This window comes from Vigna unguiculata, chromosome 7 (assembly GCF_004118075.2).
Source record: "Vigna unguiculata cultivar IT97K-499-35 chromosome 7, ASM411807v1, whole genome shotgun sequence".
Classification (NCBI taxonomy): Eukaryota; Viridiplantae; Streptophyta; class Magnoliopsida; order Fabales; family Fabaceae; genus Vigna; species Vigna unguiculata.
The window spans coordinates 39021058-39035074 of record NC_040285.1 but is presented as its reverse complement, the minus strand read 5'-3'; the positions used below and the strand labels follow the sequence as shown (position 1 = coordinate 39035074).

Below are 14017 nucleotides of genomic sequence, written 5' to 3'. Positions count from 1 at the left end.
GTCTTAGCTTAATGATTATAGTGTAGGAAAACAAGTGTATTTTAAATTTGTCCTAAAAAAATTGTGGAAACTAAATAAATCCATTTAAAAAGTGTGTTTATTAACTCAATTTTATAAAATTTGTTTGTAAAATGAGATTTTCTTTTATATATATATATATATATATATATTATAATTTATTATATTTTTAGGTAATTTTATTATTCTTTATTAGATATATTAATTTTTAAATATGTAAGTAAATATTTACAGATAATTTGATATCGAATGAAGTAACAAGTTCGATAAACTGTTATGTACTTTAGTATCGTTTTAAAAATTATATTTAGGGTAACTTAATATTATAACGGTAATTTTTAATCATATATTTGGTTAATATAAAATCTGATTCAAATCATTTCATTGTTTATCAAAAACACTTAATCTATTTATCATAGGAATTGATTTACACATTAATGATGACATGGGTTAGGAGGCATTAATTTTCAAATCTACATCATCAGAAAAACTAAACATATTACAACCAACATTAGTGCATTTCAGTAATCTCCGTTACTCATCCTTCCACCGGCTCGTCCACCTCGAAAACCTTCCTCAGTTTCTCTTCATCTGATTCAAAAACCTTTCTTGCTTGTTTCAGCTCTTCATTCATAGACAGTAGTTCTGTACAACGGTTAAGTTTCGGCAAATCCTGCAGTATACAGTTATGGATATTAGACAAACAATAAATATGATAGTAGTGTTAACAAAAGATTACGAGGTAAAGTTCACGCAGGAAGCGTTCCTGCCAGTGCATGTTTTACAATCTATGGTACTAACTGACATTTAGATTTGTTGGTGATACTTAATGATCCTTCAGACTCTGTTAACTAAGCCTAAAATATGACACATGTAGGTCTAATGCCAATTATTAATTGGTCCATCGCTACAAAACCAAAGACGAGGAAGTCTAGGCGGGAGTGGAATAAATAATACAGTTAATAAAATGCTAATAGTGGTAATGTTAATTGTTCACATGCTGATAAAGGTAGATTTGAACGAGCAATTTCTGGCTAGTATGATTGCTAGATAGCTATTGTATTGTGAAATTCTGATTCTGAATAAATTAAGAAATAAACACTTATAAAAAGACGGATCAATTAAGTAGGGTGTTCTAAATACAATAAAGTGTTATAGAGAATTTTTCCGTTAGTTTGAGCATGATTCCTGTTTAATTCATTAATTGAGTTTTGTGTTTCTCTTTGAATACATAAGATGATAACAATTAATAAAAGGATGATCAGAGACCAGAAATTTTTTTTGCCTATAGAATAATGATAGTTATATTAGAATTCAAGGTTCCCCAGTAACTTTTAATCTTCATAATAATTATTTGCCATATTTTAAAAGAGAGTACCTTGCGAATCAAATAGAGAAAATCCTCAACTGATAGCTTCCCTCTTTGAGATCCAATATCTTGGGCTTTATGAACCTTGGCAGACAAATTAAGCATAAGGACAACCATGCTAACTAGCTCACTCAGACGGAATTGAACAATTTAAAAGTTAAGATTATTACCAGTTCTGTGACATATTCCACAACAATGTCCTCCATAAGAGTCACACTTTCAGGAAGCGGCTGATTGAAACAGCAAAAAAAATGTTCAAGTTAACAAACATAATTCTTTAAATTACAAAAAAAATATATAGTCAACGTTACATAACAAAGACAATACAATGCAAATTATGTGTAGATAGGCACGTGAGCCGAAGGGTAAGGGTTAATATTTAACACTCACATTAGGATCATCTCCGAAGCCATACATCATGTGCTGCACTATGTAACCAAAAAAATAATATTATTACGAATGAGAGGAAACTGGACTAAAATGTTAAAAACTTAGAACAAAAATTTTTACATTCTTTTTGGAAAACTCCTCTTTTGCGCTTGGATGAAGTTTCTGATGGTTGTGAGGAAGCTGCTCTTGGTTTTGATGAGTTTCCAGCAGCAGAGCTGCTCATTGCTATAGGTCGATGCTTATACTGTTTATCTTCAGGGTAACTGGAGTTAATGAATACGAGAAAGTGAAGATATTTTTGGATCTTTCAATGCAGTTTGCAGGTTCTGTCCTGCACACAGAATACCAGAGAATAAAAAACAAGAATAATGACAAGAATCAAATTAAGGAAAGAATGAGAGACACCGGTCTTAGCAACTGCACACCCCTCAAATGGACTTAAACTTGTCATCTTCTATCCAAGAACCCCAGTTGTCAAAATAAATCCCATCAGAATTGATAAACCCGTATAGGTGTTTCCCATCATGAACAATATTAGATAAAGGAAGAAAATTAACTGTACAATGTACCATGAGTTTTAGTCATTATTGCTATGCCAAACCATAAACAAAATAAGATACCGGAATATTGCAACCATACATAACACAGTTTTCCAACCTCCTTTAAAAACATTTACTTTTAAAGGCCCCTTGTGATAAAGTTAAAAGATATGTAAGGACTAGCAGCACTCCTGTGGGCATCCTTTAGTCAATAACATTTGCATAGCCTTAGATAACTTGCTCAAAAGCACGAGAAGAGGATCTAATCCATTAAGTGGGAAAACCTCAATTCTTAAATACCACAACAAGTAGCTTATCTAACTCAACATGGAACTACTTACAACCTATAAGAGTAGAAATCTGCACTTGTTTCAAGAAAAGCAATCCATATATAAGATATTGCAGCAGCAAATTACAAAGAGTACACCAGTTTCGGAGAGCTAAATAGATAACATGCCATATAGAATCCTGAATCTTTCGCATGGGAGAAAAAATAATTTGTTTGTAATTTTTATATGCATTGACTATATTTGTTCATCTTGAGATTTACAAACAAATATTATGTTATTCCAATATGGGCAGACAAATATACTACCCCCGCCAATTGAATTTTTTTCCTTTCTTTTTAAAACATACAGAAAATCGAGCTCTAATTCTCGCTCTCTCTCTCTCACCCTTAGATATTTTTTCTATAAACATTTAAACACAAATGCCAATTGATTCCCTCTCTTTACCTAGTTTCTTTACCCTCTTTCAATTTCTATGCTTCCATTAATCAACCCATTTAGTGTGATATTCACCGAATAACGACCATGGCTAGTGCAGAAGCTCTCATATACAGAGCCATACCCAGCTCAAAACAACCACTGACTCACGAGCAATCATGAGTCAGCACACTATTCAGTAAACGACATCGGATCATCCATCCAAACAATCCAAACAATCGGCAACAATAGATTACAATTTGGCAACGTACGATGGAATCAAAGAGGGGTGAGTGACGAAAGGGGAAACGAAATTGAAATTGAAATTGAAATTGCAATGCAAAATAAAATCAAAACAGTAGAGGGAAAAAACCCTACCTACCTCGTTTTCGATCTGCAAATGCCAAATAGTGCCCCGCACTGCAGTAGAGGGTTCGGCTTTTGAGCTTAATTTGCTTGTTCAAAGGGCATTCTCAAAAGAGTCAAAAGTAAAATTGAAAAATAAATAAATAAAAATAATATTGATATATTAAATATTTTTAACAAAAAATTATTGTAAAAAAATTAAAAGGTACATAGTGTCGCATGTGAGGATGAGAAGGTAGTTTTTCTTTTTAAGATAGAAAAGTTTATGTAATGTAAAGAGGATATTTGTTAGCAACATATTATTATACTATCTTGTTGAATTAGTTTCTAAATTAATTTAATTAATATAAAAACATCGAATGTAATTTTTAAAATAGTTTCTTTTAAAATTTTAAACTACTTAAATTATTTTATAATTTACAATTTGTTTATATTTCAATATATTCTTCATATTTAAAATTTCATTTCTAATTAGAGTAATACATATTTATTAATTTGAAATAATAAAGATTATTTATCCTTTTATATTAATCATAAAATTTATAATTTTTAAGAAGTAAGTAAAATAACGGGATAAGAAAAGAAAAAGTGATTTCCATCTCGCAATTTATTTATTGAAAAAATTAAATAGTAGAAATTTAATTAAAGACATATAAAAAAAGAATTGAATAAATTACACAAATTTAACAAGAAATGAAAAGTATCTAAATTTATATAAAGGACACAAATATTAAAGCAATTTTTTAATAAATTCTTATTAAATTCCTAAAAAATGATTAATTATTTTTCCTAAGTAAAAAAAAATGATTGGGTAAGAAATGGAAAATACAAAAATCAAATTATTTTCTCTTAGTTTCTGTTGGCACATCAAATCATATATTTAAGTCTTACAGGCAATGAAATTGGTCTTTCATTCTGAACCCTTCCTAAGATCTTTCCATTGATATTTGCTTCTTAATCCATTGGTCCATTTGTACCATATCAAAAGGCCCATTTTTCTTCACTTAGAAAAAGAAAATCTTCAAAAATAATGACTAATCTTTATAACGTAGTCATTATTTTTAAATATTTTTTAGTTAAAAATATGGTCTGACCGACAACACAAATTAATCAATATCTTTTGACATTGAACATACACTTAATTAGCATAATAGTTAGTGAATATTATTATCAATCGACTAATTATAAACAAAAATGAGTTTGAATTCTTTACTAATTTTTTTTATTATTTCTCTATTGTTGTGTCTTCAAAATATAAATATATTAATGACTATTAATTTTAACGATGTGTTTTTAATATTCAGAAAAAAAAATTCAATAAAAAAATCGGACTCAGCCAAAAATTGATTAATCTTGTGTGAATAAATTTATGGCTAAAGAAATTGATTACTATTGTGAAGATGGTTAAATGTAGTGTGAATAATTGTGCCTTGGATGCTGACACGTAGGAGCGAAAAGGTTTGGAAGATTTCCGTATGAGTGAATCACAATGCCGCCAATGACTTTCTTTTTGGCTGTTTGGCCTTTATGCTATTCTCTCTAAGGACTTTAAGGAATCTTTCTTAACATTCATTTCTTATATGCTTTCTTTTTATCTCACACTTCACCTAATTATCAATTGCCCTTACCTTCCTTATATGACACAGTTTTTAAAGATTGCATAACTCCTTTTAAGTTTCTACCAATGTATCATTCAGAAGAGTTATAATTGACGATGAAGTTCTTGAAACAAACAAAAAGTGGTAATGAAATAGTGGTTGAAAAATAAATTGTAGATCTGTGGAATCAAAATCAGAGTCTGATTTTCGACCTTGATCTATATTCAGTGTTCTGTCTCTTGTGTTTCTTATTGTTCTTTATTGAAAATTTATGTCTAACATGAATGCCACATTGCGTGAGATTTCATACTATTACAGCTAAAAGCAACTCAGCTTAACAGGTGCACATTTCACGTGAAAACGTGGAATCAAGTATCAATTGGATTTGGAGTTATATAATTTCTATTGTGAATTTCATCTCATGACAAATTATTTTATTCAACTTTATAAAATTTATATTATTCTCTTCTCTAATAATAATTCAACCTGTCAAACGAGTTACACTGTTTATCATCTTTTCATCAAATGAATGTGAATCTTAGTTATATACACTTTGACATTGTAAAGTCATACATTCGTCCAATCTATCCGGCACATATTTAAGAACAATTTATTTTATAAATAAATAATATATTATTTGAAAATTATCTCGAAAAGCTAATAAAAATGAGTGATGGTTTCTCTGAATCAATTTGAACCTAAGTATGGCAAACAATTTCAACGGATAACACCGACATAAAAATATTAATTAATCGACTCTTTGTTTTCATAAAGAAAAAAATAATAATAATTTGAATTTGAAGACCTACCATGAAGAACAAAAGTAACGTGGTTGCTTTACTGTGTTATGAGCTTGTGTGGGACACGTAAAAATGGTGGTTGAAGATTGTAATCAGTGTTGAGATGAGAGTGTGATTGGTTAGAGATTCGTGATTTAATATTTGGATTTTGGACCACCCACTATACTTTACTTTCTTATATAAATTAAAAGGTTCACAGTGAACCCACTTTCTGCAAAAGATAAGGCCAAACTTCCTTTTATATATTATTCTTAATTCTGAAAATCATTCATTCATTTTCACCTGCAACCACCTTCTGCAAAATCACTCTGACCCAGAAAGTGAAGCATATTTTCATTTTCATATAAAAAGAGGTTGATTTCTAGCTACACTCCTATACCTACAAATGGGTTTCACAGTGTTAAGATTTTCTCTTCTCATCTTCATCTGCTTCATTGTTCTTACTTCTTCTGCATATCCTCTTCACAGCACCTTCTCTTCAGGTACTCTTCTAACTTCTATCTCTTTTAAAGTAACTCAAATATGTCTCGAAGTTCTAACTCAATCTCAAATTTGTATGCAGCATTTTATGGTTTTGACTGATTTCCAATCAGTTTTAGTTAGATAAAAGTTACAATAAAAGATTATACGATGATCGAAGTGAAAACTTTGATTTAATTGAAAAATAGTAAAAATAACACTTTGATGATTGTATCTAAGTGCTTTCTTTTTTCTAGTTTTTCTTCACTACAGAAACAGAATTGAATCCATATATTGTTGCTTATAGTTATAGCCCTTTGTTGCATTTCTGGGTACCTGCTGTGTGTGTATGCCTGTGGTGATATCACATGAAGATTGTGGAAAAGGAGCTTAATAATAATTTATGAGGTTCACATGCATAAGCTTATTGTTTAATAGAATTATTGTTACAGGGTAATCAAGCTGAGTTTTCTAATTGTCGAATTGCTGAGTAAGGAGTGACCCTCTTTTCCAGTGCTAAACACTTGCTGCTATTCTGTATGATGGTTTAGTATAGTATTAGTTTGATTCTATTATTGTCCTTCTTCCCTTAATATCTTCTTTTCTTTCTGTGCATACACTATTACCTTTTCAATGTTCCTTGTCTCCCATTATTAGAAATCTCAGATGCTATAACAACCTTTTGCTGAAATTCCATTACAAGACAAGGCATATACATTTTATTACAGGTCGGTTAGAAAAGAAAAATGCTTTTGAAAGATGTCTTACAATTTACCGTTGGTTGCTATTTTTCAATATTAGTGGTCTTTTGGGTATCCAACACTACATCAAGAATGGATTTAGTACCCTTATTGAATAAGATTTCTATGTGAAGGGTCCACTTTGAAGTCAACACTTAAACAAAAAAGATGTGAATTTTAGTTACTATATAGCAGCAACATTTACCAATTGAATGTGTGCACAAGTCTTACTTCATTTTCTGCTGCAATTTTCATTTGGGCAGAATTTATGACCTTGTTAGTTTCTTTCTTGAGCATGTGGTGATATTTATTTTTTAAAATAGAAATTATGCAGAAGAGGAAGTTGGAAGATAAGGTAATAGATGGAAGTAAGATAGAAGGAGGTGGTGGTCATGGTGGCAATTCACATGGAAATGGAAATTCAGGATCACCTGACACACGAGGAGGAGGTGCAGCAGTTATACCTGTTTATGCAGCAGGTGCTGCAAACAAAAATAACCAACATCAGACTCGTCATGGTGCTGCAAGCTGCAACCTTAACAAAATCAAATTTTCCAATATTTTTATGATAGTCCTGATCTATCCTCTGATACTGTCGTTTTTGTTGATGTAGAAAGCGCAAAAACGGTTCATTGTATATTCTGTAACAACTGTTACAGGTTCTTTGAAGGAATAGTGTTTGGTGATCTAGCGATGTATTTTGTTTAGTTTGAATTTGTGACACAATATATGTTACGTGTATCTGTTTCTTATGAATAAAACTTTATTCGGATTGCACCAAATATATTCAACACTCGAAATATCGAACAAGGCACTTACAAAGACCGTAATTTTTGAGAATCTGTACCAAAAAGAACGCACATTCAATGTGGACGGAAAGGGCCTGGTTGACTGAATTATATGCCTACCGGAAATTGCAAGTCTAAACTTCATAAATAAATAGTATAGGTAAATGTACAGAATATTAACCTCCCTTTAATGTCCCTTCACTTGAAAAGAATGATACATACATGGCTAAATACGAATTCTCTTTCAAATGCCAAATTTTTGTCCTATCTATTAATTTTTGACATTTACTATATTCTTTGATTAGAGTGAAACGAAAGACAAACCCAGAGAATAAATGAGTTGATTCTAAAGAAAAGGCTGCATGAACAAAACTGAAAACAATTTCGAACCTTTTGAGAACATTGAGTCATATTAGTAGAAATAAATGTTTTTAATGCGACGGTTTCAATTTCAAACCAATAAATATACTAATTTGAAATTTATACAACACCCAAGGCAGGCCTTGTTAGAGTAAAGTATCATCCAAGAAAGTCTATATACAGAAAATGTTATCCAAAGATGAAATTGGAATGTTCACATGGCTAAAAATTACTGGAATAACGCAAAGAGGGAACAATATTCGAGCATCACTTTTAGAAATTAGTAAGGTGCTCAAGTTTACGAGCCTGAAAAAACCTACAGCGTCCTTTACCACTTGATTCTATTTCTTCACTTCCCCTCTTGGATGACGTAAAACCCACATTGCTTAATTTCAATTGTCGCTTGCCATTACTATTTTTTCCAGCACCGCCATCTTCATCCGAATTGTCAGACTCCCTGTAAACAATAACAAGTGTTAATGAACAGTGATAATCATAAACAACTCATGCACGAATCTTGGAACATCAAAACAGAAAGTGGAAAAATGTTTTCGCCCATATCCAGGGTGGGTGACCGTGCAGGTGATCCAAATTTCATCCAAATCATGGATATGATTATGATGCGCGGCAATAAATCATAATTTTCAAAGGATTAAGCTATCAATTTCAAAGAGGGAAGCCAAGGGGGTTGTGTTTCAACAGAGATTACAAAGCCATGAGTTAGAGTCTTCCTACCCACTTCTTAATTAAATTAAAGCAAAAGGTACAAAGTCTTGTTTATTTTTTATGCTTCAGGCTCAGAGCTCATGTGAGGAGTTTGTGTTAAAAAATATTAAACCACACCTAAGACCTTAGGTTTTTAGAAGATTGCTAATACTGGTAGTAGCAAATAAACCTTGAAACCTTTAAAACACAAAAATAGTATTCTTTGGAAGATACCAAAGAAATATAAAGTAAATAATAGTGAGAACAGGTTTTAGTTTGTAAGTTGAACCCAACACAGGACTTAGGTTACCTATGGTTGTTACAAACAGCACCTAGCAGTATGTTAGCATTGTTCCCAAATGATCCAGGGTAGTCAAGTAGACCCTAGTTCAGGAACACAAATGGAAAGTGTCAACAATATATGAAAAACTCTAATCATACCTTAGAATTTCCTTTAGGACTAGTTTCCTCATTCCGAATCATCTTTTAAAATTGGTTACGATATTTCCTTATCCAATTATTTTTTTCCCGTTTAGTTCGGATTAGGATCAGTATATAGTAAGGGTCGGTGCTTTAAGGGTTAAACTAATAATTTGTCTCGATTAGCATATCTCATTAAGAATCAACCTCTGAGAAACCTTAGTCCCTGAAGGGCGTATAATGACTGAAGTTTTTATGGGACTAAAACATAGTAAAAATAGGGGTCAATGACAGTAAGAGGCTAAAACTACTTTTTTTCAACGCATGAACTAATTGTTAAGTGTCACTTATAGTGACCAAATGATTAGTTTGACTATACCCTTAAGTTTCGCGAGCATATCACTTTGTAATACATATATTTATCACACCATACCAAGGTAGTACCAATTTAACAAGTATTTAGTCTCCTTTTATCACCTTTTCCTTCCTCAATACTTAAAACCCCATGATCCATGTTAAAAATTGATATGAAAAATGCATTAACATATATTAAGCAGAACAAGCGACGGAATCATGTTCTCTAAAGTTAAAGACTTCCCCAAGGCTTAAGAAAGCAAGTTTACCATAACACTTGTGCAATATCTTTAAAATAAGAGTTGCAGGTTCCCCAACTAAATCGAACCAATGTTGGAAATCCAAAGATATGATGTTTGTGATCCTGTAGCCAAGTCTTGGTTTGGGGATCTATACAAATGGAAACATAACCAGATTTATCGTAAGTACAATGTTAATCAGAATGATAGATACTGCAACATTTGATAGAATCGCAGCATTCTCACCTCCAGGATATCCAGAGCCAAAGTCCCTTTGCATGTTTTCAGCAGTCTCATCAAGTACCCATTCTCTTAAAGCACGGTCCCTTGTGACCTGAAAGATTGGATTAAGGTTGTAAGTAGGCTATGGGGCTGTGGGACTTCACCCCGGGAATTTTTATAAAGGAGATCAGTACCTTTGCAACTATACTTGCACCACTGACAACGGGGTAAAGGCTATCAGCCTTCTTTGCAACCACAAATTTGATGGATGGAAAATGTTTTGACAGCTTCATTTCATATTTCCCTGGATCTCCAACTGTGTCTATATACACCTGTAAGGAACAAATTATGTGTTTCTCACATCAGTAATTGAATTACCATTCTCTTAATATCACCCCTATACACTTAACAATAACAAGTTTTAACAGACTCTCTTTCGGTCCACAATTCCACTACATTCGGAAGAAAAGAAACTAAACAACCGGTGCCCATTGAAAGTGAAATTCATGAATAAGAGCTTGTCTGAAAGAACATCCAGTTGAACATAAACATATTTCTCAATATATCAACACTGTAGCTCGTTAGTTTTTTTAACTGAAAAATGGCGACGTGGTAGGGAGAAACGCAATCCAAAAACACACAAAAGAGGTGGCATGGCACCAACCTTATTGAACCTGAAATCATTTGAGCAATAGAAGAATCAACTTATTATATAAATTCGGCAAGGTTTTAACCTCAGTTAGAAGCACTCCAATTTTTAGTACCCTATCAATGAGGCCCATGGCAGAGTCATGTGAAATCTCATTCAAGTTTATCTTATTCCTGTCAAAACAACACAACAAAGTATAGTCAGTAAACAGAAAACCCAGTGAAATCCGGTATGAATAAGCTTGGTCAGTTTACTTCTTAAGCATTTTAGCAGAGAGTTCCCGGGGATCAATGACATCAACAGCCCATCCAATAGAATCATTAGTCTTTAAAGTTTCAAACAATTCTTCCCTCTTCTCTTCCTTTAGTGTCTTAGAATCTGCACCAACAAAATTGCAAGGATGAGACCTCCTATTTCAATGGATTAAACTACTAAGTTAAAATAGTAACAAATTTTGTAAAAATCCTACCAATAAGATACGATATTGAGAAAAAATAATAATTTGTCATGGTATCGTACCTGCAAAACTCAATGTGGCTAGGGTTTTCAGATAGGATTGAGCACAGTACAGGCAACCGTAAACCATAGGTCCTGAAACGATTTCCAAAATATGTTAAAAGTGAAACGGGAAACGAGAAAAGGGATTAGATAATGAAAAATTGGAAAAAGGGAATGCAAACCTAAAACAGGGCCTCTTCCAGCTTCGTCGATTCCCATGGCGCAGGGCTTGGTTGCCCATTGCGGAAGAATTTTGGATCCCATTCTTTCTTTCTCAGTAGTGAAGTGAAAAGTGAAAGAAAGCAAAAAGAAAATAAAAAGCTTTTTTGCTGTGAAATGGTGAATTGTGAAGACAACTTTGTTTTTGTTTCCCGCCACAAGAATTAGGGTATCCTGATTTTGATTTTTTTTTTTTTTTGAGAGATGCTATGTTAAGAAAGTTTCATTCTAAGTCCATTTGACATCCTCTACGTGCCAAATTTAGAATTTATCTTGACACCCCACCAGGATTCGGCTCTGACACAAATGATCGAAACCAAAAACGCCACAAGATAAAAAAAAAATATATTAACAAAGTTCCCACGGTTAATATATTAAGAAAAGTCTTTGGGATTAAATCCGGTCCGTAGGTTTTCTTTTTTAAACAAAAAAAATATTACATTTTTAAAATATAATATTAGACTTTTGGTTTATGTTGGTTGATCTTGACTTCTAGTCTGAACAGGTTTATCTCGATTTTCAATCAAATTGGCCAAGATCGACCTTCAACCCGAGATGACCTTCAACCTGAATCGATTTATCTCGATCTTAGTTCTAGGTCAATTTGTCTTGAACTTCAACTCATGTTGGCTCGAGTCGACCTTCGACCTAAATTGGGCCAAAAGTATTGACATTTGACTCAGGTTGCACCGATCTTGACCTTCGACTTAGGTCCACTCATCTCGACCTTTTGTTAATGGTGGGGTCGAATTTGGATTGGGAACGACTTGGCTGAATTTTGGTCTCGGTCTTGTTTGATATTGGCCAAATTTTGGTCAGGGTCATCTCGGACAAAATTAGGCCAGTACCAACTCAACCGAATTTCGGACAGGGCCGACTCGACGATCAGGGTTGAGTTTGACCAAATTTTAAGCAAAGTCGAATTCGATCCAATTTCAACTCAATCAAATTTTGGTAGGAGTCTACTGAATTCAACAAATTTCAGGTTGGGCAGACTCTGTTGAAATCGAGTGAGGCTAACTCTACAAAATTTTGGTTTGAGTCGAATTCGACAAAATTTCGGCGAGGCTCATGTTAATCTTTGGCCCAATTTGACCTGTCTTAATAACCATTGGCTCAGGTCGGTTCGTCTCAACCTTCAACATGAGACTACTGATCTCAATCTTTGGTCCCATCTCGTCCTTCGGCCTGGGTCACCCCATCTTCATCTGTGAATGAGCTGGTCCATCTCAACCTTTGACCCGAGCTGACCGATCTTGACCTTTGGTCGGGGCTAACCGATATTGACATTTAGCCTAAAATTATTTTATTTAAAAAAATATAATGAATTGAATCAAACAACAAATACATAAACTAAAATGAATATAAGACAATGACACATTATGTTGGTAGTGACACATGACAGAGTCACTGCCACGTGATATGATACCAACTTGACACGCGATCAAATTAAAAAAAAAAAAAGTTCAAAGAGATAAAAGAAAACAAAAGAAAGACAAACTAACACTTAACATATCTTTCATGTTGTTGGTACAATACTAACAAAAATTACCAACTTACATTAATTTTTCAAGAAGTGAGACCCAATTGAGAAAAGAATAATGGGAGACTTTTCTTAGATTATCTAGCAAAAATGAAAAAAAAAAATGTATTTAAACCTTATTATTATTATTATTTGGTAGGCCTTACAACAACCTGGTAAACAAAGAATTTAAGTGAGAGATCCATGTGATTTATTAACCTCCCTAAATTAAGAGAACATAATATTGATGAGATATGTGATATTATTTAGGTTTAATTATGTTTTGAGTCTATGTTAGATTTGGAAATTTTCAGTTGAGTACCTAATAAATTTTTGTAATCTATTAAGTCTTCAATATTTGTTAACTTTGTGATATGACAATTATTTTGCAGGGTTACTCTCCTTAAATCTCCGCTACATAATATTTTATTACAAGATACCTTGATGACAATAATTTTTTCAAACATTTATTGCATTTAGTGAAAATCATTTTTAAATTTAATTAAACTCATAAATTTAAAATAAAAAATTATAAACATATTTAATATATTATAAAATTATGAAATATAAAATATAAAATTATATAAAATTCAAATTAAAAAAATTACAAACAAAATTTGTGGATTTTGTTTTTTTTCTTCTAAAATAAAGTATCATGATGATTCCAAATTTTTAATTTCAAATCAATTTCTTTTCAGTTCACCGTTACTCGTGATCTTCTTGTGGTAACGTAAGTTACTAGGATAATAAACCAAAAGTATCTAATAAAATGTTTTTTTTATTCTATGAACTAACAATAGTTAATTCAATAAGAGAATCTCATTTTTAATGTTTTTTTTATCTATTTCAACCATCGCTTACCAATTTTAAACAGATTACGAGAGCAAAGCACTATAATTTGACGAGAGAAGTTCAAAGTGTATTGAAAATAAATGATGATTTCGGGTTTCAAAGTACACCAAAAAACATGAGTGGGTAACAGGATTCAAAGTTTAAACTTTAAACTCCAACTTGTTTCATGCCAAAATTCCGATGAGTCTTGATAATTGAATACACGT

General features: G+C 32.2%; 3 protein-coding genes across 4 annotated transcripts; 1 reads left to right on the top strand and 2 right to left on the bottom strand.

Annotated features, from left to right (window-relative positions):
• Positions 1-385: 385 nt before the first annotated feature.
• Positions 386-3507, bottom strand: LOC114190440 (transcription initiation factor TFIID subunit 13-like). Of its 2 annotated transcripts, none has more exons than XM_028079324.1 (6): positions 3403-3507; positions 1898-2108; positions 1778-1815; positions 1558-1617; positions 1397-1471; positions 386-691 (listed from the first exon to the last, which is right to left on the bottom strand). In XM_028079324.1, exons 2-6 carry the CDS (start codon positions 1998-2000, stop codon positions 557-559), a joined length of 411 nt encoding a protein of 136 aa, XP_027935125.1. In that variant the 5' UTR covers positions 2001-2108; positions 3403-3507; the 3' UTR covers positions 386-556. The 2 variants fall into 2 exon arrangements, with proteins under 2 accessions (XP_027935125.1, XP_027935126.1); XM_028079325.1 differs by having other exon boundaries at positions 3399-3500.
• Positions 3508-5989: 2482 nt separating this feature from the next.
• Positions 5990-7767, top strand: LOC114190070. The gene is made up of 2 exons (XM_028078835.1): positions 5990-6266; positions 7307-7767. Exons 1-2 carry the CDS (start codon positions 6170-6172, stop codon positions 7594-7596), a joined length of 387 nt encoding a protein of 128 aa, XP_027934636.1. The 5' UTR covers positions 5990-6169; the 3' UTR covers positions 7597-7767.
• Positions 7768-8220: 453 nt separating this feature from the next.
• LOC114190593 (ribonuclease H2 subunit A) lies at positions 8221-11698 on the bottom strand. Its single transcript, XM_028079541.1, has 8 exons — positions 11401-11698; positions 11240-11311; positions 10975-11098; positions 10806-10893; positions 10266-10403; positions 10096-10183; positions 9880-10000; positions 8221-8588 (listed from the first exon to the last, which is right to left on the bottom strand). Exons 1-8 carry the CDS (start codon positions 11480-11482, stop codon positions 8405-8407), a joined length of 897 nt encoding a protein of 298 aa, XP_027935342.1. The 5' UTR covers positions 11483-11698; the 3' UTR covers positions 8221-8404.
• Positions 11699-14017: the final 2319 nt, after the last annotated feature.